The sequence below is a fragment of the Dromaius novaehollandiae genome, chromosome 23 (assembly GCF_036370855.1).
Source record: "Dromaius novaehollandiae isolate bDroNov1 chromosome 23, bDroNov1.hap1, whole genome shotgun sequence".
Classification (NCBI taxonomy): Eukaryota; Metazoa; Chordata; class Aves; order Casuariiformes; family Dromaiidae; genus Dromaius; species Dromaius novaehollandiae.
In genome coordinates this window covers 6,374,371-6,398,687 of record NC_088120.1, presented here as the reverse complement: position 1 = coordinate 6,398,687, position 24,317 = coordinate 6,374,371, and the positions used below count along the sequence as shown (strand labels likewise).

At 56.6% G+C, this 24,317-nt stretch overlaps 1 protein-coding gene across 1 annotated transcript in view; it reads left to right on the top strand.

Moving 5' to 3' along the window:
- The window catches only part of PTPRU (protein tyrosine phosphatase receptor type U), an 83,039-nt gene that overhangs the window by 12,788 nt on the left and 45,934 nt on the right, over window positions 1-24,317 (top strand). The window contains exons 3-8 of the mRNA XM_064524942.1: window positions 10,243-10,514; window positions 10,684-10,765; window positions 11,426-11,541; window positions 11,771-11,945; window positions 13,112-13,405; window positions 20,500-20,808. Of these exons, the coding sequence (XP_064381012.1) occupies window positions 10,243-10,514; window positions 10,684-10,765; window positions 11,426-11,541; window positions 11,771-11,945; window positions 13,112-13,405; window positions 20,500-20,808 (1,248 nt within the window). The remainder of the gene's footprint in view (window positions 1-10,242; window positions 10,515-10,683; window positions 10,766-11,425; window positions 11,542-11,770; window positions 11,946-13,111; window positions 13,406-20,499; window positions 20,809-24,317) is intronic.

Sequence of the window (24,317 nt, the reverse complement as noted above, 5' to 3'; positions counted from 1 at the left end):
TTTTGGGGTGCAAAGGAGGACGTCCACCAAGGCCGGACGCCCGGGATCTCCCCGCTGCGGCGGGATGCGGCAGCTCGCGCGCTTTCCCGCGGGCCCCGGCAGCGCCGCTTGCCAAATTCCCCATCTGTCGTAGAGCGACGCATCTGCAGCGATGGCCCCGGCTTGCCAAACGGGGAGAACCAAAAAAAAAAAAAGCAATTTTTTCCCTTTTCTTTTTTAAAGGGCCGCCTTCAGAACAGTTATTCCCGTCGGAGGATCTGGCACCGGCCACTTGCTCTTTTCTCGCTCGCGTGTCGCTTGTCGTAGTGCCGTCAGCTGGTGCCGGTTTTGCCCGGAGCTCGGTGTTTGGCGGCCTGTGCGTAATTCCCGTCTCCTGGAGCTGTGTGAAAAGGGAAAGGGTGTTTCTGGCTCTTGCGCGCGGGGAGAAAGGCTCGTGGCTGTGAACCAGAGGCATCCCCAGAGCCGTAAGGATGGGAAAATGCAGATTGGCTTTCTGTTTTTTTAAATCATGTTGCTTTTAAGCCTTTTTTCGTAGTTTTCTGGATCCAACCCATCGCTCCGACTGCCGAGGTACGTCCGGGCTGCATGTCCAGCCCTCGGGTCGGGGAGGAGAGTTAGCGCAGGCACCGTCGGCAGCTCCCTCTCCCCCGTGTGGGACCCCAGCAGCTCCGGGTGGGATTCGGCGGTATTGCTCGTTCCCCGGCTCCGGTCCGCATCCCTGTACCGCTCCTCGGCGTGTGTCCGGCTTTGTGGGGTCCCTCGTTCCCGGGGCGCGATGGGGCAGTGCCGTGGGGTCCCTTGTTCCCGGGGCGCGATGGGGCAGTGCCGCCGGGTCCCGCTGTGCCGCCTGGTCCAGACGCTCCGGCTCCTCCTGCCTGGTTTGGAGGTCACATCTGACGCTGAAGAGAGAAAAGCTGGTTTATAGCCTGACAGTAAGAATGATCTTTCTTTTTTTTCTTTTTTTTCATTTTTTTTTTATTAGAGCATTAACCGCTTTATAGAAAGCTCTTTACTGCTCCATCAATCTGCCTCTAGGTGTTTATCTTGCTGCCGTGCTCATGCCGCTGCTTTATTTGGCTTTCCCCTCTGCTAATCTCCTCTTCCTTTATCCTGCCTCTTCCCAAGGCCTTTTCCCTTCCTGGCCAGAGAAGAGCTTTCTCCCGGGCTCGGTGGAGCATGTCCCCGAAGGCGGCAGCCGCAGGCCTTTGGGTGCAGAGAGATTTGCCCTCTCCTAAGGCCAGGGACCGTGCGCGAGCATCGTGCATACAGCCTGCCCCTAAATAAACACCCACCCGGGAGCCGGGCGAAGCGGGTGTAGAGATGCCCAAGATGATGGAGCGGGAGAGAAGCTGCTCCCGTGCCCCTGCGTTCGGAGGTGACCGCTCTCCGTTGTCCCGGGAGGCTGGTGGCGGGAGCAGGTCCATGGGGGCCGGCGGGAGGATGAGCCGTGCCGAGCGCGATGGGGACCACAGAGGGGAGCGGGCTGTGGAGGACACGATGTCCCTCCGCAGCCTTCTCCTGCATGTGCATGGAAGGAAGAAGTCCTCCTGGAGCTCACTGGTGTGGTGGAGCTCTGCTGAGGGTCCCACCACGCCGGGGGATTCGTGTTTCTAGGAGACACCTCGGCTCCGTAGCGTTGCCCGTGGGTTGCCGGTGACCCAGCCACAGCGGGGTGTGCGTGGTGGGAGTTTTAGCTCGAGTTTGGTTCCTGCTCTGCTCCCTTGGGCAACCCAACCTCTCTGGTGGGCGCCGATGATTACGTGCGTCCTGCAGAGCTCATGGGGGTTTTGGGGGGCTGCCTGTGGAAGGCAGCTCATAAGAAAACTGGGAACCTCCAAAACGAGGAGAAACCAGTATCTCCAGATGCAGCTGAGAGGTTCACCCGTGCAGGCCGTCCCCTGCGAAGGTCGTGCTCTGTCCTCGGAGCAAACACGCTGCCCTTGGGAAAAGCTTCCCGCCACTGTGGGCCCGTTCGGCATCTCTGGCCGCGCAGGAGCCTTCGGAGCGGCAATTAAAGGTATTAATCAGCAGCGGTCTGACATGCTGGGGGCTGAGACCAAAGCCAGGAAAAGCCGGGCTCGTTAGAAAATCAAACGGCTCCTTCCTAGTCGATTAATCATGGAAATTGTATTATTGTTTTTATTTTATTTTTCCTTTGGAGGTAAGAACTGCAGCGAGTCTGGGCTGGAGCGCAGTGGGATCAGGGTCTGGGGGCTCCTCCGCCGTCCCCATTTCAGCCCGGCTCGAGTCCCCGGGCTCAGGCAGACGTGACAGCGCGGTGGGGACTTGTCACCAGGCTGAGGGCAGAAGAGCCCCAAGCCGCCCGCCTGGCCTTGCGGGGCCGCTGACAAATCACCGCTCCTCGGCTGATGATTTTCCAAATAATTGCTTTAAAATGAACTAACCTAATTGGAGTCTTTCTCGAGGAGGGGGAGAAGGGAGAGAGGGTTTTCCCAGGGGCAGCGTGTCCCAGGTGGGGGAGCAGAGCCTGCGAGGGGCTGCTGGGACTGGGGACATCTCATGGTGCAGGGTCTTCAAACCCATAATTAGTTGGATTTTCTGCTCAGTTTTAGGCATTTCATTGCAGGTCTTTAATTACAGCCGGAGTTGAAAGCCTGCTGGCCCTGGGGGTTTGCAAGGGATTGAGGGATCAGGCTGGGAGTGGGGAGATGCCACCAGCCAGGCTCCCAGGAGCGTGCAGAAACCCTCTTTGGACACAAAAATGGGGCTGCTCTTTCCCCTCGAGGAAACGTGCTGGATTAGCAAGAGGTCTTAAATGTGTGTATTTACCGGCAGGCAGGCCGGTAAATGCAGGATGAATGGACCTAATTTTCACGTGGTTTCACACCAATGCAGGGAGGGTGGGAAGCCGGCACGCGCAGCTCCTCCAGCCTTATCGCGCCTCTCCGGTCCGCTCCAGCCGCTCGGTAGATGAATAATATTTCACATCACTGTGGCCTCTCCAGGGAGCACTTTACAAAGGTGTCTCGTGGTCTTAGATTAAAATGAGTTTTTATTGGAGATCAGCCAATTTCAAGGAGTGTGGAATTTATTTGAGCAGATGCTGGCTACTGGCCACCCACCTCTACCTCTTCTTCCCTCTTTCTTTTTGTTTTCTTGTCTTGTTTTTGTTCTCTTTTTTTCCCCCTGTCTTGACTTGTCTCCCTCTTTCGCATAAAGAAGATAGATGGGTCTCTGCCACGTTGCAATCTTGCTTTTTCAACTCTTTATTGTTCTTTAAAGGGATGGTTGTGGCAAGCCACGTAATGCAGGAGCGAGGCTGTGCAGCTCTTCTGCTTGCCTTCATGTTCATCCGGGCCATGCTGGCTGGGGTGGAACCACGGTGCTGGGTGAGGTGCTGGAGGACACCTTGGTGCTGGGGTGAAGGTCGGAGGGGATGGTCTAGCTGGCACGGACGGGGCAGGTGGCTCGGCAGGAGTTAAATCAGGCTGATTTATGGAGTGCTTGAGACGAAATACGAGTTGGCGTTACTTAATGGATGTCAAAATGGGAGAGGGTGCTTGGGTGAAGCCCTGCGTGAGCTTGTTGGCTGGGGCGTGGGAGCTGGGTGGAGCAGGTCCATGCTGGTGACGGAGCAGAGCCGGGGGACAACTGCAAGGAAGTGTTTTTGCCATTGCTGTTTGAAATTGCCCAGTTTGTCAGGTGGAAACTTCGTAATGGAGGTGAGCTGGGTTGGGAGAAATGCTGAGAAATCCCTGCTGGGAGCCTGCTTGCTTTCCCCCATCTCGCTCAGCCTCTCGGCAAGCCGTGTTAGAGGGTGTCCTGGGACACCAGGTTGGCCGGAGCACCTACACTCCTCTGCCTTGTGGAGCTGTACTCAAAATGTACAGAAATGGCTTTTTTAGGTTTGCATTGCAAAGCATTAAAAAAAAATTGTTTTCCCTCTGAACTTAATGATGGTAGAAGTCACCCGTGAAACAGTTTCCACTCCTTGCTCACATCTTTCCCATATCTTCTTAACCCACCTTCATGCTCCCTGTGGGGTCACCTCGAGATGCCCAGGCAGCCCTGTGCTGTTCGCCTCTCCCTTCCCCTCTCACCCACCATCAATTCTTGCTGCACATCCATAAAAACCTTGGAAAAATTAACCCTGATCTTGGGAGTTCCCCTGGCCTCCCTGAGCCCATAGCGGTGGGCAGGCGAGTTGGGATGCTGATTGTCCCCAGCCCAGCTGCTGGGATGGGTGAAACCCCTTGGGCTGGCGGGTGACGCTTGCATTCACCCCGTTCTCAGCAGATGGTTGCAGGTTGTAGGTGTTGCCTTGTCCTGGGGATCTGGTGGTAAAATGAGTGGGTTTTTTTTTTTCTTTTCTTTCATGCTTTTTTCATGCAGTGCTCTGTTGGGGGCTCCTTGGCACGGCTCTGGTCTGCAGCACCCCAGGGAAGGCTGGGTCAGGTCCATCCCCTGTAGCCACATTTTGATTGCAAAACCTGTCTGTGGTAGCATCACCCAAGGGCGTCGCTTGTCTAATGGGTGCTGGGGCTCAGCGTGGGTGGTCGGAGCTGGTGGATGGCTCCCGTGACGAGCGTGATGCGGTTAAAAGAAAAACCGGCAAACGAGGCAACGTTGGGCTTGATCCTTCAAAGAGGTTTCCTGGAGGAGGACATTGCCGTGCTCCGACCAGGTCCTGGGCACCTCCTGGCTGCTAAGGCCTCCTGGTGCCTGTTGTCCTCTCCCATGGTGGGCTCCCAAAGCCACATCCATTTTTTTTAACCTGGAAGGTGCCTGGGTTCAGGACTGGACTTTCACAGCCACCTTTGGTGGGATTTAAAGAGAGTTAAAGGCGTCTGCTGCTGTTTAGCCCTGTGCAACCGCATCCTGGAGAGTCTCTGGGGGGAAAGTGCTTTTTCTCATGGTTCCTGGGAATTGCACCGGGAAATAGGGCTTAACTCACCCCTGGGCTGTTTCTCATCCTCCCTTCCCTGTTTTTTGTCTGTCTTTTAAGTAAGTTCAACCCTGGAGAGAGCAGGGAAGCTTTTCTGCAGCAGCAAGGTGCCACCGGGGCACTGCTGGGTGTCTGGGTTTGCTTGCCACCGGCAAGCAGTCAGCTGGTGATGGATGTAGAGGTCCAAAAGCACGTGGTGAATGTGGGGCGCAGGCAAATCCAGCATGAGCACCGCTGGTAACTGCTCCCGTTGCGTTTACCAGCCCACAGCGCGTGAAATGTAGATGCATTAGCTCTTTGGAGGTGAGCGATACCCAGATTTGCTGCATCCCCGTGCAAGGTCGCTCCTGGGAGCGTCGAAGGGGGCTTGCTAAAATGCTCCCACCACCTCGTAGGGGAAGGGGATGCCAGTTCTCGGCCCTTCCGGATCTTTTCCCTTTTGGGTCACTGTTTCAGTCGTCTGCGGGGAGGGCACAGCGTGCTGCCGCCTGACGTGCCAGCACCTTCCCGACCCCTCGGCGCCGCTTGCTCGGCTTGAATTCCAGCCTCCCCGATTGCAGCCGAAGAGCTGGAGAAGCCCAAGGAGATGCTCGCGGAGCAGAAGCACTGGGCCGTGCTGCCGGCTCGCAAAGCGGCTGGACGCACGGCGGAGGTGTGTTCGGAGGCGAGAGCTGCTCCCAGCCCCCGTGGGACGAGCCACGGGCCTGCCCCGGGCGCGATGCGGCATTTCGGGGCCGCGGCGGAGAGCACGGTGCCTTCTCCCCTGCGGCTCCCACCGCCAGACGGGGTCAACCCCGAAGTGAATATTGAGCGAAAGAGATTTTTGTTGCTCTTTTTCTGACTCTTTGGTATTCTCTGGTGGATCCGTAGAGCTGCTCAAATGCAGTCTGGGATAATCCGTCTTGGCATGCTCAAGGTTTCACTCTAAAGCTGGGCAATTTTTGGGAACACTTTGCTTTGCTGCGCTACTCAAGGTCGAGGTTTTCAGAGGTGCCAGGTTATTCTTGGAGACTTAATTTGACTCCATGGAAGGATTGATCCCCCACTAATCAGAAAATTAGGCCAGAGACCTTGCACGGGGACTTTGCTCTGGTAGGCTCAAGGTTTTCTGCATACGCCAGAGTCGATTTTACAGCTCACGCTTCGGATGGGCCTTGCAGTCAACGTCTGCATAGCAAATTGATGCCTTTCTCATAGGAAACGTAGCCAGAAGCTTCTGTTTTCATTTGTTTTACTGAAATGCTATCGAGCTTTTTTCAGAGTTTTTCTGCATTGAGCAGTTGGACTCTGCCCCAAAAGCCCACCGCAAAATTAAATATGCTGCTGATCTCATCTCGGTTGCTCCCGAGCCAAGCAAAGGGGAGAGAGGGTCTGTTGGGCGGATGGCACCGGGAGCGAGCCTGGCTGCTTATTCGCAGCGACGAAGCGGCGTGATGGCACGCTGGGCCGGCGCGTCAATTAAAACCGACCTTAAATTGGATTGAACGCCAGAGGAAGGAATTAACAAACGAAGCACGGTATTGATTGATCTGGCCGTGCTAATGGACTCGCCTTGGCCAGGGAGAACGATGACGCCTGCGCGGGTGGAGGGATGTCTCTCTCCTCTGCTGTGGCGACTTGGGTCGGGGGGATGATTCCTCCATGGACTCTGTAGCTTGGGGCAATCTTTGGACCAAACCAAGCTGAAGTTTGGGCAAAACCTCTGTTTATGCTCCAGACTGGTCTGTTTTGTGAGGCTTGCAGGGTTTTTTTTGTTCAAGGTTAGGAGAACCTCTCCCATGGCTTCTTCTGTCCTTAACCCTTCTGCGTCCTTCTCTGTCCCATCTGCACGGAGGAGCCCGCGGGAGGGGATGCGTTTCGTGGGAACAAGCCCTTTTGCTGTTGCTGGGCTGCTGGGGAGGTGTCCGCTCCCGCGGGCTGACGCCGGCTGTGCTTTGGGCCGGGTCATGCTCTGACTTGCACCACCGTGGTGTTGTGAAGGTCCATGCTTAGCCATGAGGCTGTACCCGCGAGAGGCTGAGGGGGCTGCTTTTGCCTCTGCTCCTCCGATTCTTCAAGGCTGCAGGAGACTTTAGGCTTGGCTCTTGCTTAAAAGCCTAGTGTGTCCAAATCCCATCCTTTGCCTTTGAAATCTCGACCGAGTGTCCCCAGCGGCTGGTTCAGTGGTCACGTTTCATGGTGGGTTCGGAAATGAGTTCCCATCACGATTTTTGGAGCAGATTTTAATGGTCATGTCAACATATGGTCAGGACTTAAGCAGCTGTGCTCATTAGCTGCAACGTTGCATCCAACCCCTGGCTGCCTCGAAACATCCCGCGTGTCCCCTGGGCTCTGCCGTGCCGGTCTGGGAGCTCCCCGGGAAGCAGCGTCCCCGGACACCCGGCTGAGCGGGGCAGGGAGGCAGCCTCCTTCGCCTTGCCGTCTCCTGCTCCGTTTGCAGGAGTCGAGACAAGCTGTAACAACCCGATTTTGGCATCTGGCAGAGCTCTCGCTATGGCTCTGCTCTCGCCCCGGGTGGGGAGGCTGGGTGATCTTCATGGAAGCTGTCACTAGAAGGGCTGAGTGCACAGTGGGATGGATGCTTTCCCGTGGGAAGAGTTCCCAGCAGGGCCTCGGCAGTGGTTGTGGATTAATGGGGACAAATCCGAGGGGTCTGGAGTCGCCTGTCCCGTTCGTGCTGCCCAGGGGCGAGTGCTCCGGGCCACGCCGTGGGAGATGCTGTGAGCCCTCCCGTCGCGTTGGGGCTGCGCGTCATGCCCAAGCGGAGCGCTGGATGGCTTAACGATTTATTGCAGCTCTTATTATGGAGCGCTATTGATTTATCTTGACGTAAGTGCGATCTTCCTCCTGTTCAAAGAAGCAGGGGGCGAATTCCTGTACCAGGCTAACAAATGAGCTCCCGCGGGTGGGAGAGCCCCCGCTTTCCCGTGGCAGCTGCGCTCCTGGGGCGGTCAGCAAGTGGTAGAGACTGCGCATCTCCACTTGGCTTCATCCTCCATCTTATCGCCATTATGGACCCAGAGGATTGTGGTACCCAGGGCTTCGGGAGCATCGCGGCCTTGCCTTGGCTTTGGCAAGAGCCTGGGGGGGAGCGTGTGGGCACCCAGCGAGACTCTCCATCCAGGTGGATGAGTGTCACAGTGTACATGCTGGCTGTCACCCTGTTGTCCCCTGCGACCTGTGTGCTGCTGTCCCACCGCCTCCTTGGGCCTCTGTACGCTGTTGCTGCTTCCAGCTCTCTGCTCTTGGGAGCACCCCATCGTGCTGCCTTTCTCATCAGGGTGCATTAAAAAACAACCAAAAGACCCCTCAGATAACATCGGGTGAACTTCAGACTGGCTTTTGGGCAGCTTTGCCGCCTGCCCTGCGCTGTGGGCTTGTTGCAGGGCGTTTGGCTGAGTCCTTGGCTGGAGACTCGGAGGACGGAGTTAGGTGCTGTCCCGCAGGCAGGGATGGAAAATGGAGACCTGTTTCTGCAGAGCCCTTTGCTTCCCAGGCCGACGAGGGGCATGGTAGAGAAGGGAGCCAGGTGCCGGCTGCTGGGAGAAGCTCTGTTGTGCCGAAGCCTGGTCGGGGCTGGAGCACGTTCCCTGTCTGTACCTGCTGGGATCTGTTGCTTTACAGTGGGAATAAACCACACTTTACACTCTGGACACCGGGCTGCCTCCCAGCATGCTGCTAGCTCACAATCCTCTTTTTTGCAAGCCTAACCCTTGCGCTTTCAATAATTCCCCAGGGCCGCAGCGTGCGTCACTTTGGCCGGAGCTGTGTTATGCCTCTGCGATAACCAGGCCTAATTAGCAGGCTCGAATCCGGCCGGGTGTTTCGCTTCGATGCGCCGTGACCTGCGGATGCTGCCTGGAGCAGGATGCGCTCCGGCCGCCTGCTTGGAGCCGGTTTGCTAGGAGCACCCCGATCCTTTCGCTCTATCTGGCCGCTTTAAGTGGTTAAATGCTCCTGCAGAAGGGTGCTTCCTTAATTGCCTCGTTAGCGAGCGATAACCCAGTGACACCCTGGAGCAGAGCCTGTCCTGCACCCGCAGGCAATGACCTGGCAGTGAAAATGCCTGGCCATTACTAACCTTTCCAAGATTAAAAGTTGGATGTTGGTAAAAATTGGATGTTGGCTCAAAGGATGCCCGTAGACTCCGAGGAAGGGCAGGTCGTTGTGTTGGAGCATGCGTTCCCGTCGCCAGCTGAGCTTGGCCCTTGTCTTTGGCATTCGATAGCGAGCTCCGCGTTGTGGGTGATGGTCCCGGTTGCATTTGACAGCGCTGTGCACTGTAGTGCTTGCTTTTCCCTAGGAAATTTTTTCTTGTTATCTTGCATTAAAAAAAAAAAACAACCAAAAAACCAAAAAAACAACCTATACCCTGAAGCTTAAGGTGAAGTTGAGGCTGAGAGTTAGCAGCAGTAATTTGCGGGGGAAAAAGACATTGCAGGGATGACATAATTACTGCAAAACCGAGCAGCACAAACCTGGTTTCTCAGTTACGGCAACGCTGGGAAGAAAATACTTAAGAGGAAAAATACCGAGCGCGGGAGCCCTTGCCAGCTTGGCTCCGCTGCGACGCCGCACGAATAACCGTAGCGTTGTATTAAGACCGGTTAGCGTTTGCCATCCCCGACAAGCCGGCAGGCCGTATTTGAAAACAGCTTTCCCCTCGGCAAACGTGCTTCTCCCGTGTTTTCCAGCATCTCGGGACCGCTCTCCGTGCCGGGACGGCCATGGGGGCCGGGATGGGAGAGGGGATGCTGCATCCCCATGCTGCGGCATGTCGCCTCTTTGGGGGCCGCTCAGCGGTTTAATTTTAGTCTTAATGTTTTTTTTCCCAGCTTATTTTTTTTGGGGGTGGAGAGGAGGAAGAAGGGCCTCTGTTTATGATCAGGAGACGGGACAGGCAGCGCTGGCTTTCGGAGGACGGCCCTCGGCCGCGCCGCCCGGCCCAAACGACGCCCGTCTCATTAGCGCAGAAATAATTTCCCTGGCAGGGGGGGAATGAGAGAGAGAAGAAATATCTCCGTACTAATTTCCTCTCGGAGGAAATCAACTGTCATCATCTTTTTTTAACCTTAAAAGCCGCCTGGAGTGGGGACGGCAAGCTAAGCTGTCCCCGGCTCGGCGAGCAGGGCCGAAACCCTGTTTTTGGAGATTTTCTTCCCTTTTCCGCCACTTCCCAGTCGTGTCCCTTTCAATGCGCGGCTTGGCTTCGTGGCTCGTGCCGTTATTAAAAGAGAAGGGATGTTAATGACCGCTTTGGTCCGGGCTCGGCGCCGGGACTCCTGGGCCCGCCGCGGCCGGGGGGTTTTCACGCTTCTCCCGCCTCCGGGCCGCAGGGTCCTACCTGATGGTCAACGCCTCGCAGCACGCCGCGGGCCAGCGGGCTCACCTGCTCTTCCAGACGCTGAGCGAGAATGACACCCACTGCCTGCAGTTCAGCTACTTCTTGTACAGCCGCGACGGCCACAGCCCCGGCGCCCTGCGCGCCTACGTCAAGGGGAACGGGGGCCCGCTGGGCCGCGCCGTCTGGAACGCCTCCGGCTCCCACGGCCGCCAGTGGCACCAGGCCGAGCTGGCCGTCAGCATGTTCTGGCCCAACGAGTACCAGGTGAGGACGGGCGCGAGGCCTGTCCGTCTGTCCCCTCGGTGGTGGCCGCTCGGCCCGGCCTTCCCCACCCCTCCCCGGCCGCCATTACGGCCGCTCGGCCCGGCCTTCCCCCCCGCCCCGGCCGCCATTACGGGGAGCTGCGGCCTGACCCGCGCGTTTGGTGCCGCAGGTGCTGTTCGAGGCGGTGGTCTCCAGCGAGCGCAGGGGCTACCTCGGCTTGGACGACATCTTGCTCCTGAATTATCCCTGCTGTGAGTACGGCGGAGGCGGGCGGAGGGTCCCGGCGCTGGTGCCCTGTGGGGCTCCGACATGGCGGGAGCAGCAAAGCAGCCTGAAGCCGGGGGGTAGCGGAGGCTGGTTCCTCCTGGGAGCAGGGCACGGGCAGCCATCGCCCGGCTGAGGGATCTGGCCCTGCTTCTCTGTGTTTTGGGCTCAGACGTGGAGGTGGCACCAGGTTGCCCTGTGGTCGGTGGGGTTGTGAGGCTCCGGTCTCCTTGCGTAACCTCCCGGGCTCCAGTCTGGGAGCTCCTTTTTCTCCCCATCGCCAACAGCTCCAAAATCCCCCTGGAAAAGCCTCTTTGTCCACTCGACGCGAAGCCTCAACGCTGCTTCAGCCCCTGCTTGGTTGATAGATAAGCTTGGACGAGCACAGGCTGAAGGCAGGGGCCGAAAATGCCCTGTGAGAGGGGCAGCCATGGTGGGTTGGGATGGGGCCACCTGAAATCTCCACTGGGAACGGGGAGGTTGTGTCCTGATGGACGGACTGACCACCACGTCCTGCCTGGAGCTCAGGTCCCAGCGGTGGCCTTTCTGGCCGCAGCGGGGTTCGAGGTGAAGCGCCACAATGTGGACGCGGGTCCTTGGCGAGCCTCGGTCGTCTGGTGACTTTGCGTTTTTGCGTCTCCTGGCAGCAAAAGCTCCTCACTTCTCCCGCCTGGGCGACGTGGAGGTGAATGCGGGGCAGAATGCCACCTTCCAGTGCGTGGCTGCTGGGAAGGCCTCCGAGGCGGAGCGGTTCCTCATGCAGGTAAGCGGACGGATGGTGCCCTCCGACCAGGGATGAGACCCCACCACCTCCACCGTTAACCTTCTGCACACCGTCTGCCATTCCTTTAGGCCCCTTCCTATGGGAGAAGATAACGATTCAAGGGGGAATCTTCCTCCTTTAACCAGCCGTCCTTTGGAGCCCTGTTTTATGGCTCTGGAGGTCACGTCGTGCCTCCCTCTAACGTCTTTTCTCTCCCCGCGGCGGGCAGCGGCAGAACGGAGAGGTGGTGCCGGCCGCATCGGTGAAGCACATCAGCCACCGGCGCTTCCTGGCCACGTTCCAGCTGGACGAGGTGTCCAAGAAGGAGCAGGACATGTACCGCTGCGTTACCCAGTCCGTCCGGGGCTCGGGTGTCTCGAACTTCGCCGAGCTCATCGTGAAAGGTGAGCGAGGCGCTGCCGTCCGCGTGTGGATGCTGGGCTGTCCTCCATGGCCCTTGTGAATGGACGGGGAAACTGAGGCCCAGCTGCAGGAAACAACTTGCCACGAAGCTGCAGGGGCAGAGCCCTGGGCTGGGACTAGGGGGTTGTTGCTGTGTTTAATTCTGGTGGTGGCTGATACTTTCAGCAAATCGTTTCCCCTGTATGGGCCTCTGTTTCCTGAAATTTAAAATGTGGATAATTTCCTCCTGGTGCTCTGTAGCTCGAGTCTGGGTCACATCTGGGGCACAAACTTGGTTGCGTGGGCTGTTTCTGCTCTCCTGTTTGCAGAGGAGGAGGAAGGTGTTTTCCTTAAGGCAGGGGATCACACTTATTCACTGTGACCAGTGTGCATGAGTCAGTAAACATGGACAGTTTAACATAAAGCAAGGAAACTACCTTTCCCAGTGGCCTTTTCTTGTTTGTTTTTGATTGTGGTAGCTGGGAGTTAATAATTACGATGAAACTTTGCAGTGCCTTAGTGAGTGCTGTGCAGTGTATCGTATAAAAATAATTAGGTTTGATCAGATGAAAGTGGATTGCTGCCTGGACTATTAACCCTCACTAAAAATGATGTGTGCAGGGGCTTATCTCACAGGCTGAAACTTAAGGACTGGGTTGTGCTCTCAGATCCTTCAGTGCATATCCCTGTCTTGCTTTCAGTTGCGCTTGGTGCATGAGATCAGAGTTTGTCCTCTGCCCTGAGGTGCAAAGTTGGTCGGTGTGTATGAGAAAAGAGACTCTGAACATCTTGGCTGTAGCCAGAGAAAAAGATTGTTTCCAGTGGTGGAAATGCAAATGAAGTCAAGGAGGCTCCTCTGGTTGAGAGACCATATCTGACCTGGTGTTAGTAAGACTTAGACAAGGAAGAGAAAAGCCAGAATATTAGCCGATTCTGGGATTTCAGGCCCTTGCCCTGCAGATGTGCAGCAAAAGATGCTTCTGCCCCAGAGATGATGTAGAACCTGCAGCAGTGGGGTTGGTGCAGGGGGTCATCTAGGGAGATAACCCTGCTTGTGCTGGGTGTCTTGGCTTGGCTTCCAATCATTGAGCCCTGTGGCAGCAGGGGTACTGGTGGAGCCATCTCCGGAGGAGAGTGCTCCATCCACTGTGTCTTCCCTCTCTTCCAGAGCCCCCAACACCCATCGCTCCCCCACAGCTGCTCCGTGCGGGCTCCACCTACCTGATCATCCAGCTCAACACCAACTCCATCATTGGTGATGGCCCCATTGTGCGCAAGGAGATCGAGTACCGCATGACCTCGGGGCCCTGGTCAGAGGTGCACGCGGTCAACATGCAGACCTACAAGCTCTGGCACCTCGATCCTGACACAGAGTACGAGATCAGCGTGTTGCTCACTCGCCCTGGGGAAGGAGGCACGGGCAAGCCGGGGCCACCTCTCATCAGCAGGACCAAGTGTGCAGGTAGGTGCTGTGCTTGCCTCTCTCCGCCCTGCACTGCCAACTGTGCTTAGCATGAGGTTGTGTTGTCCGAGGTCAGCAGAGTCCCTGGTGGCTTGGATGGAGCTCACTTGGCATCTCAAGGGGTGACCACAGGAAATTAGAGTGGGGATGGTTGTGGGAAGGCTGGAAGAGGGCTTATTTCAGACCTCCCACAAGTCCAGGGAATACCAGCTGATGCTTAAAGCTCATGTCCTGTTTTCCTAGTCCGCGCGCTAGATGGGAGAAGGAACTAGAACCTCATGGAAAAATGCATGTTGCCAGAGGGTTGGGTGCCCGGGATTTTGTCGTTATGCTCAGCTCTGCATCTTGTAAGGACCTGGAGCATCTGTCCTCCTGGTGAGGGGCCATAGGATGGGGCTGAGCGAGGAGAAGAACTGTGAGCCTGGCCTTGCTGTTTGGACAGGGCCAGGGATGATGGGCTTCTTCTGAGGTCGCCCTCAGGGACTTCCTCCAGGCTGCTTTTATATTAGGTCTATCTAGCCTGAGGTCTGTCTGGGGATGCTGGTGGCAGAGGGAGACAGCAGAGGGAGGATGTTGCAGTGGGGAAATTGGGATGGAAGAGAGCTGAGCAGCTCTGCCGTGTCATGACCTTCCTTGGTCCTCGCTCTGTTGGGAAGTGGAGATGAAGAGCTCGTGAGTCTGGACCCAGCAAAAGCAGCTTTTGCTTTTAGAAGACCCTGGTGTAAGGCATTACAGGTGTCAAGAGTGTTCAGTGCCTCTTGGGAGGATGTGTTATGGGTGGGAGACTCCTTGCAGGAGTATAAGATGACTTAGCTGGGTCCTGACAGGCCCCTGGGATGGTGGTGTCTTTCCCACCCCACTCAGTGTCCTGTCAGCCACAGGGGACTGAGGGGAGAGAGGAGGTGGCATGATACGTTATAGGGACTCTCCTGGTGGTGGCTAAGACTCAAATGCAGTAGCTCTTAGTCCTGGTCCGCTGTCTTTGTCCGAGTCCATCCTTCTCGTGAAGGTATCCAGCTCCTGCAGACGCCAGCGTTGCGCTGGGCTGGCCGGCGCTTCACCGAGCCATCCTCAGCCAGGAGGAACCCAAGGCAGGGGAAGTCCAGGGACCTTTGGCTGCACGCAATAGCTTGGCTTGAAACATTGCTGCCTCTGACCGCAGCAGATAGACATACGGATCTGCCTCTAATTGCCTTTTTAGCAGCAGCTTCCTGCAGTGTCCACCCTGCTCTGCTGTTCTTCAACTGATGACTTTTTGGGGGGGCTGGCAGGGCTGGAAGACCCCAGTGGAGGAGCATGGAGTCAGTGCCTCTGGAGGCTGGACCAGAATTAGCTAGACCATTGTTAGCAGCAGCCCAGCCTGAAGCCATGCCAGTGAGTGCAGCCTCCAGGCTGGGATTCCTTTACCCCTCTCCGAGCTTGGCAGAGCCGTCTCTTCATTAGCCGTCCCCTCTCTGCCCGACTGCTCTGTCGCCTTGCTCGGCGAAGAGGCATGGAGCTGAGCAGCCCAATTTAGCAGCTGTGCATGATGTCTCAGGAGGGACCTCTAATTAAACCAACGTTGTGATCAGGCTGGCTGGAGGGTAGCAGGGTGCGCTGGCGAGAGCCGAGTCTTGAGCCAACGCAAGCAGCGTGCACGGACCCAGCCTGGAAATGCCAGCTTGAGTCCAGGAGCTCTGACTGACAGTGGATTTTTGCTAAACAGAGTCAACAGTTGCCAGACAAAGTAGCATGACCTTGATGCAGAAACGCACAGCAACATGATGCACGAATTTATCAGCTGCATCTGCTGCTAGCCAGTCCCTGGTGATGGGAGAAGGCCAGGAGGAGGGCAGGAGACGCAGCTGCTAACCCTCCAGGCTGGGCTTGGACCAGAAGTCCCGGGCCTGATCTAGCTCTGGGCATCCCTAAAGCCCAGGCCTGCTGGGAGGGACTGGTGTCCCTGACTTCAGTCCCTCTCTTTTTGGGGTCTGTGTGCTCTTGGAGATTGTGGCTGGTGGGGTGCAGTGGAACCCAGGCTGCTCTGCCCCAGCTGTGCCTCCAGCCTGGAGGGGAGGGCTGGCCTGGGGATACAGCTCCATTTTAACACTGAAAATACTCTCAGAGCTAGGTGAGTGGGGTGGTAGGGGAAACGGCCGCAAGACACCTTGAAATGTCCCCTGGTCCATGGACAAATGATGCTCTGGAGTTGGCATAAAGATGTATTTGAGGGCACTCCCCATGCCCTTGTGGTCCTACAGAGGCAGGGGAGTTGGGTGTGCAGTTAACTAACATCTCGTGGACGTTGTGAGTGTTGGCTCTGTCCCTGGCCCCTGACCGAGGCTGCTTCCAAGGGGTGGAGACATCCTTGGGGGTCAGGGGATGCCCCGAGTCCTGCCATGGCAGAGCGGGGAACGTCTTCCCAAGTGCTGTGTTGGGCTGGGAGGAGCGCTTTGGGTGGTGTTTGCTAATTTGGGGCATCCCCTCTCCCTGCCAAGTCTCCTTGCTGTCGTCCCTGAGTATGGCTGGTGGGAAAGGAGTGAGCTGGGTTTCTTCCTTCTGCACATCTGGAGCTGACTGCTGCCGAAAGCGCCATAGCAGAGCCCGCGGTGTGACTTAGCACAGCTCGTCTGGTGTCCCTGCTGCTGGATGACAGTGGTAATATTTCTTCAGTGACGTGGGTCTGCTGGCGAACCCATTTCTCCCTTTGGGAATTTGCCCTCAGGCTCTTCCCTGTGGTGGCCTTGAGGGGGTGGCCTGGCTTCGAGGACATCCTCTGCTCCGGTTGCCTTGACAATAGGTTGCACAAGGTCTCGAGATGACAGGAGGCATCCCGATGCTGGAGCTTCAGACACACCATGGCAACCGCCTTCCTTGACGTGCCGGGGGTTTAACTGCTTGGTAATTGAACAAAGTCAAAGGGAACAAGGAGATATTAAGGGTGGACATGATTGTTGTGCTCCTCAGCCCTTTGCGGGAGCAGTTTTTATGACAAGGCCCTTAACCGCTGTCAGCCGGGCAGTGATTGCAGCCATAATGACAAGCCAGGATTGCGCTCTTTGGTTTCCCTTCCTACTTCAGCCCTAGGGCCCGTTAGTGATTTTAACTGAGGCCTATAAATTAAGTACACAAAAAACTGGAGGTCCTTGTGCTTTGGAAGCAGTGGAAATGCTTAGCCTTTCTGGGAATGAGCTTATTTTTTGTTTTTAACTAGCAAAGCCTGATTGCTGTTTCTGGAGAGATGAGAGCTTCCTTGCGCTGTCCCTGAGGCCATGAGCGCGGAGAGGAGGCTCTGTCACTGGAGTCGTGGGGCTGCGTCACAACAGCTTGTTCAGAGATGGCTGAGGAAAGGCCAGTGCTCAGCTTCACCCAGAGCTTTGCTCCTGCTGGCCAGAAGCACAGATGATCCTTGGTGGCATTTGGGTCCATCAGTGGGCAATGTCCCTGCAGCCCTCACTTGGCCGTGCCTGGCTCCAGGTGGTTGCTCTGATGTCTGATGGTTTGAGGAGGAGCGAAGATGCCCTTGGAGCAGAACAAGGCACTGGGTTGCCTTCTTCCCATCCCTTCTTCCCGTTCCCATCCTCAGCTCCCTCATCCCATGGGTGCTGCGTGCCTCCTTTGGGCGGTGTGGGCAGCTCCAGTTCCCTCCAAGCATCACGTGTGGCCTCCCTGAGCTAGGGCAAGGGAATGGGCTTGTTGCTACGTTGACGTTGCATCATTTACAGCATAATAACTCATTCATCTTTGCCTCGTGATACATGGTAATTGCTAACTATCTGCACGCCTCGTGATGTTAGTGAGCTGGGACTGAGCCAGGAATCAGACCTGGCCCGTGGGTGCGTCCTTAGACTGGAGCTCCGGCAAGTCTCGTGAGCTGGGCGAGGTAAATCCAGGTCTGGAGGGCTCTGGGCTGGAAGGCAGTAATTCTGTCTGTTTTGCTGGGGAGCCTGAGCAAGTCACCCTTTGCACGGTGTCCACTCGCCCCTGGGGGCATAATCAAGAGTTTTGCAGCTGCTCCAGAGATTCACGTCCAGGTCTTGCTCTGTGTTGGTCCCAAAGGCCATCTTCACTCAATTTGGCTCTCACGGGGTGGCCCAGGAGCCCGAGGAGGCCGGGCCACCTCTGCTGTTCCTCCCTGGGTGACACTGGCTGCAGATATTGGGGCACTTGGTGCGTGAGGAGAGCTGTCAGCACGGGCTCGGGAGCAGGTTGGGAGACATAAATGGTGACCCAGAAGTTGCAGCAAGGTGCTAGCGAGAGCTTTTCTCCCGGAGTAACTTTCAGAGGCATTGCTATAAAGCTGAGATCTTATTACTGCCTTCAAGCCAGTGACAGGCACTGTTTGAAACTGTCGGCACCCCCGTATTTCATTTCATGGAGTTACTCGCGTTCAGCAGCCTGTAGTCCCCGCCTTCTTCCCGTGCGATGTAGTAACGTCTTTCACCCTGTGTCCTGAGCTGGTGCACATCGGTATTGCCGCTGATGAAGCTATTGCTGTTCTTTCACCCGAAATGTGGCTGCGTTTTGGTCCCCAGCCCTGCTTTCTTTGCAAAGTTCCGTCTCCCCTAAGCACCAGCACCTCTCTGCAGCGGTGCTATCACCGGATCAGCCCGCGATGGCAACAGGCTCTCCAGGATCCGGCCCTAGCTGCTCCCTGGAAGGTGCTGCCGATTAGACACGTGTGCGCAGCATCCCGCAGCCGAGGTGGCCCTGGAGCCGGGGGAGATTCCCGATGTTGGCTGTGATTGACGCTGCTTGTAGAGGCGCGTCTGTGTGTAATACAGCTGTATTAGCAACTGTAAGCACAGGCGGCTCGGCGCTGGCTCTAATTGCATGGATACATTCAGCGATATTAATGCCTGCAGACATCCTTGTTAGCTGATCTCTTGCTGAACTGCTCTCCGAATCTGCTTGCACTGGCCCGGGGGTGCCAGGCTGTCTGTTTCCCACTGATCATTTAAATACATGGGAATGAGAAGGAGATGGGAAGCTCGGAGCCTGGCTCTGTACCAGCACTGTGCACGGCACTTCCCCTGGGATGATGCTGGTGGAGGCTGTGCAGGCATGTGGGATACGCGGGTGGAGAGGTTCCACGTGCCCGAGAAGATCCCCTTTGCAGCCCAACACGAAGGACACTGTGGGCATCGGGGCTGGGATTTGTCACCTGGGATGCATCTCATCTAGCTTGAAACCTCTCCATGTGCACTGGGCATCCAGGCTGGACATCCAGGATTTTATCCCGTGGTCCCCAGGGCAAGGAAGATGGTGCCTTGTTCGCCGTCTTGGCGGTTGCTGCCTGGGGCCGGGGCGCTGCCGATGAGTCACAGCCCTCGTGGGTGATCGTGGTGAAAATCTTCTATTAATGACAACGACGGGAGCTGACTCACTGTCTTCACCCCAGAGGGTTTCCAGATGCTCGTCTGCGTGTCTGGCTCCAACATGCCGTATAGACAAGCCTCGTCCCTTCCTCGCCATGTTCCCCCTTCTCCAGGGCCCGTTAAAACCTGGGGCCGGTGGGCGTTAGGCAAGGAGAAAACGCTGGGGCTGGGATGCGCGGGGCTGCGTGGAGGTGCTGAGGACCTGGAGACCTGGGCTGTTCCTGACACTGTCTGTGGCAGGACTTGGCTCTCGTCCTTTTCCCTGGTGAGTGGTGACTCCTGGTGCCGGCCGGGGATGGGAACAGCGTCCCTTGGCCAGCTGAAGCCCAGCGCCTGCAGTTATGCTCGGAAACATCCCTTGCAACCCTGACCTGCGCAAACTCCTCCGCGGTGCGAATCCAATGGGAATCTGGCAGCCGTCTGGGGACTCCTCGAGGATCCGCTCTAAGGATGGGGCAGGCAAGGGCTCCCACATCTGTGTCCACAGCCCCTTTGTTTTAAAATATCTGCCTTTTTCCTAAGGCAGCTGCACGGGATGGTGAAGGGGGGTCAGATACCCCATGCAAGGCCACATCTGGTGGCCGTTGATGTGGATGCTCAGGTCACACGTACGGGCCACTTTTGTGGGGTGCGGCGCATGCTTGAAGCAAAGGGGCTGGCTTGAAATACCCGTTAGGAGTGATGTTTGGGGGAGGCGATTTGGCCGGGGACCTGTTTGGCCCCATAGGGTTGTCGGGGTCCTGGCGAGTGTGTCACCAAGCTACAGCAGAGCGTCGCTTGGGCTGTGGACTGCCGAGCCCCGCTGTGGGGCTCGTCCCGCGAGGGCAGCCTTGGCCTCCTGGGCATCCTTCCCACCGCCGTTAGATAGCTGAAGGACTTTACCGCTGCTCATACAAACCACCTCTGTGCGCGCTGTTGGCAAAGGAGCTCAGCTCCTCATTAAATCAGACTTCTATTGATGCCAATTATGCTAACTAATTAAACTTCTTCCCAACGACTGCACTCTGTCTCTGTCCTTTCGAGAGCCTGGCGTGAGCTCGATGGGAAGGTGAGCGCTCCCATCGCGCAGGACTGCTATGTTAGTGGTCGGAGCCTGCCCGCAGAGCCCCGTCGGGGTGCTGTGCATCGCTCAGCGCTCCCAGGCCCCGCGACCGGCTGCGTGCCGGGAAGGCAGAGCGCTCCTGAAACGGCCACGGTCACCTTACGGGTTGGGTGCAGCGAGTGGTTTGCAAGCAGGTCAAGCCCTCGTGGTGGTTCATGGAGTGGGGCTGGTGTCCGGTTTTGGGTTGGTGGGGGGAAAGGAGCCTATGGGGGCTGCTGGGTCCAGCAGTATTAGTTGTAGTGAGAGCGGGCGATGAACATAGCCTTGTTTTGCAGGTGACAAGTCATCTTGCGCCTGGGACTAGTCCCAGTTTTGAGGTCAGGGTTGCTCTCTGGACATGCCTGTCTTGCTCCCGCACTATAAAGGAGCGTTAGATGACAACACAGGTGACTTAGGTGGGATGAATGTGGCCTCAGCTTAAATAAGGATTGAGCTCTGGGCTCTGTGGTATCAGCTGGCATGAGATGTTGTTCCTTCTTGAGCAGCTATGCTGCTCCTTGTCTCAACTTTGGGTGGGAATGAGATGGGAATGCCAAACTGGGATCCGTGGTGGTCCTCCCCAGCTTTGTCATCCATCTTATCTGGTATTTTTTCTATGTATTGCTCATCTCTCCCCATCTCTCTTTCCTTGGCAGAGCCCATGAGGGCCCCTAAAGGCCTGGCTTTCTCCGAGATCCAGTCCAGGCAGCTGACGCTGCAGTGGGAACCACTGGGCTACAACCTGACCCGGTGTCACACCTACACGGTCTCGCTGTGCTACCGCTACTTCGTGGGCACCAGCCACAACCAGACCTTCCGGGAGTGCACGAAGATGGAGCGCAACGTGAACCGCTACACCATCAAAAACCTGCTGCCCTACAAAAACATCCACGTCAAGCTCATCCTCTCCAACCCCGAGGGCCGCAAGGAGGGCAAAGAGATGGTTTTCCAGACAGACGAGGATGGTGAGTCCATGCAGCTTGTTCTGTGCATGAGCCATGCTGGGAGGCAGCGGGATAACTCCTGCGCCAGCCTCAAAATCTTAAGGCGTAGGCTGGAGCAGGCGTTGCGAGGGCAGGCGGGGTGTTTACCTTGCCATGTTTGCTGTGATGCAGCAACTTTCATCCCGGTGTATGATGGGAAGATCTCCTGTAGCAACTGGTACCATCAGGAGTGGGGAAAGGCTGTTGCAAACCCAGAGTGTTGCAAGGGGGGACGGAGTGAAGGCAGCGATGATGGCAGCAGGGGAGGAGAAGAGCTGGGGATAGCTTGGGAGGACAAGGGGATAGACTGTGCTACGGTGCTTGTGCCTACGGCTGTGCCAGAAGTGATGGACAGGTTTTGGGGGCTGTGTGGGGACGAACAGCTGGAAAGCGTCCATGATGCAAGGACAGCGTACGGAAAGAGGAGTGAGAGAAGGGACAGAGGTAGAGGAGACCCAAGGACAGTCCTCAAAACACCTCGGAGGTGCTCCCTCCACCCCGTCGCTTCACAGGAGGAGCTTGATGGGTCAACGCTGCTTGCGTAGGAGGAACATCCTATGTAACCTCAGAAACGCTGCCCTTACAGCAGAGCTTTTTAGCTATGCCCTGTCTGAAGGGTGCAGGAGCTGGCTGTGCGGGGTCTGGGGTTGCGACTTCCCCGGCCGGAGCTGTGCCGAGCGGTGGTTTTGGCCCGTGTTTGCAAGGGAGCCTCCCTGCCTGCTGCTGGGGCATCAGGTTAGGCTGGGTCGTCCGGCCGCGTCCCCTCGTCCCGGTGCTCCCCTGCTGCCGGCACGGCGAGTCCCAGCACGGGAAGGTCCTCGTTCATCTGGTGCTGCAGAATCAAAGCCTAATAATAACAATTAAAACAATTAACAGGCTTACATTTAGGTAACATCTTTCGTCTGCGGAGCTCAGTCTCTGATTAATTAAGCTTTGTGCTGTTCCTCTAAGCGCGTCGTTAACCAGAGGTCAACGCGCCTCCGATAGCGGCTTTGTTCAGCTTCCCTGACGTTTTTGCCCCAGTTAAGTGTGCGCTCAGGCAGATTGGGGTTGTACAAATAAGCTCTCTGGATGAGTGTGTGTGTTGAGGAGCCGCCTGCCCTGGTTGTTGGCTGGCAATATTGCTCCTAGACTGGGCAATATGGTTTCTCCTCTCTCCTTCCCGGCCGTGCTGCAGGACAGGCGCCACTAGAGTCTCCATCCTTGGAGATCCTCAAAAGCCATCTGGACACGGTCCTGGGCAACGTGCTCTAGGTGACCCTGCTTGAGCAGGGGGTTGGACTAGATGATCTCCAGAGGTCTTGTCCAACCTCAGTCGTCCTGTGATTCCCGCAGCCGGGTCCTAGCACCCATCACAGCTGGGACCTCCAGAAGGGAGGCAGCTCTCTTGCTGGAGGCCGCCGGAGCGGGTGGCGTTGGCCGTGGGCTGCCGTGCGTTTCCCTTCTCCCGCGTGCTGTGCTGGGCAGGGATTTGCCGAGTGCTCCGGGCTCCCGCAGGTGACTTGGAGCTCTGAAGGTCCCGATGACGTGCTGTGAGATACGAGACCACCCGGCATCCTAATGAGGTGGAACTGGCTCGGTGTTTCAGGTGCCGGCAGCAAGAGACGTGCTGGGTCCCCGGGGAGCCCAGGCGAGGTAACTTCCGCTAATGACTCGTTAGGCATCTAATATCCCAGCTCCCTCTTTGCCACCCAATTAGCGTCTCCCCCTCACGTCCCAATGACTCGATGCCTTCAAGCACCACTTGGCTGGGTCCACCGGCTGCACGGCTCCCGCTCTGGCTGGGCCTGATCTTGCCAAGCCCTCCAGGCTGCTGCGAGGTCCGAGGTGGGAAGAGCCGCGGCACGAGCATCCCTCCAGCTTTTGGAGACTCCTCCGTGGCTCACGATGAACCCGACTAAGCAAGAATCGGGGACGGGCCATGTAATTGCAAAGAAATCACCCTGTTGTTTCTGGGCGAAACCTTTTTCTGCGAGCTCACAGCTACCGCTTACACGGTAATTAATCTCCGAGGCGCTTTTTAGCATCCAGAATTAGCAATTAGCGTGGAAGAGCTGGTAATTGCTGGGGGTTTGGCTGCGGGGGCAGTTAGTGGGGGCCTCGCTTCGCGCACGGCGGGACGTTGGTGCATCCTGGGAGATGAAACGGCCAAGGTGACTTTGTTTTCCGTGGAAACGCGAGGTTTATCTCAGGGTTTTCCTTGCGGGAAGCAGCACGGGTTCGATGCAACTTGTCTTGGTGTGGATGTAGAGCCATTCCTGGCGCTTTGTGGCACCCATGTGCCCAAAGTTTGGGAGAAAAAATGGAAAACTCTGTATTTTGACCTGTGCAAAAGGAATGTTTTTGATGCAATAGAAGAATAATCCCCTGCAGGCAGCGAGTGCGTCACCGCTTGCGTTTTCCATGTCGGAAATACGAGCCTGGAGAAGCACAGTGAGCCCGTCAGGCTGCGGCGGCGCGGGAAACTCAACCTGGGGCTTCCATGTCCCACTTTAATCTCTTAACGCTAAAAACCAGCGGATTTTCTCTGTGCATGCCCACGGGACAGTGCTTCCCCTGTCCCCGAGCCTGCCCGACCGCGGTGCCACCGGCTCCACGCTCCCAGCAGTTTATTTTTCAGCTCTAATTGCCCCAGCTGGTTTTACTGCGCGGTTTGTGCTCCAGCTGCCTGCTCATTGTATGTTAATACAGTAGCTGCAGATGTTTGTTTTTGCTCACTGCGGTCGCTCCAGCTGTTTTCCCACTGTATGTTGATTAACTCGGGCTTTCCGCTTCCCCCTTGGATTGAACTCGATACTGTGCACGCTCTCCGTCTCTGGAGGAATCGATAAATCTCTCTGTGTATGGATATATCGTAAACGTTGCGTGCGGGTCTGCCTCGAGTTGCCTATCTGTTTAATTTATCTAAATTAACTAACGATTGCGCGCGATGCTCCGTTCCTCTTGCTGCAGTGACTCGCCCGACACGTTCATTACTGCATGTAAATTTTGGTGCAATTGCAATATTTTTTAACAGCTTTAAAGCCTTTCTCGGTGACGAAGTGCAGCTCTGCTCTGCCAAATACCTTTGTGAAAGTTGTCCTTGCTGAGCCAGCAAGTTGTTTCTTTTCGAAGACTCTTTGAGTCTCCGGTCTTGGGAGTTTTTGATGTTGGATTTGAAGGGTTGAATGCCAAAATCCCCCTTCGGTGCTGTTGCAGGAGCATCTCTCATGTGGTGATACCTCTGGCTTGTCCTCGGCTTTCCCTGGGGGTTAAAATGCCCAAATTTTGGATGTGGCCCGGGAATGCATCGGCCCAGGCAAGGCTGGGGAGCATCTCAAAGCCTCTGCGTCGCCCAGTGATGGTACCTTCGCTCCCAAAGGAAGGGAAGTGGGTTTTTACCTGAGGTTTTGGTTCCGTCCCTTTGCATCGGCCGTTTTTGCAGCGTGGGGCATTTCTTGGGGAGGCGTTGGAAAAGAAATCCGGGTGCAGACCCAGACAGGGCTCAGTGC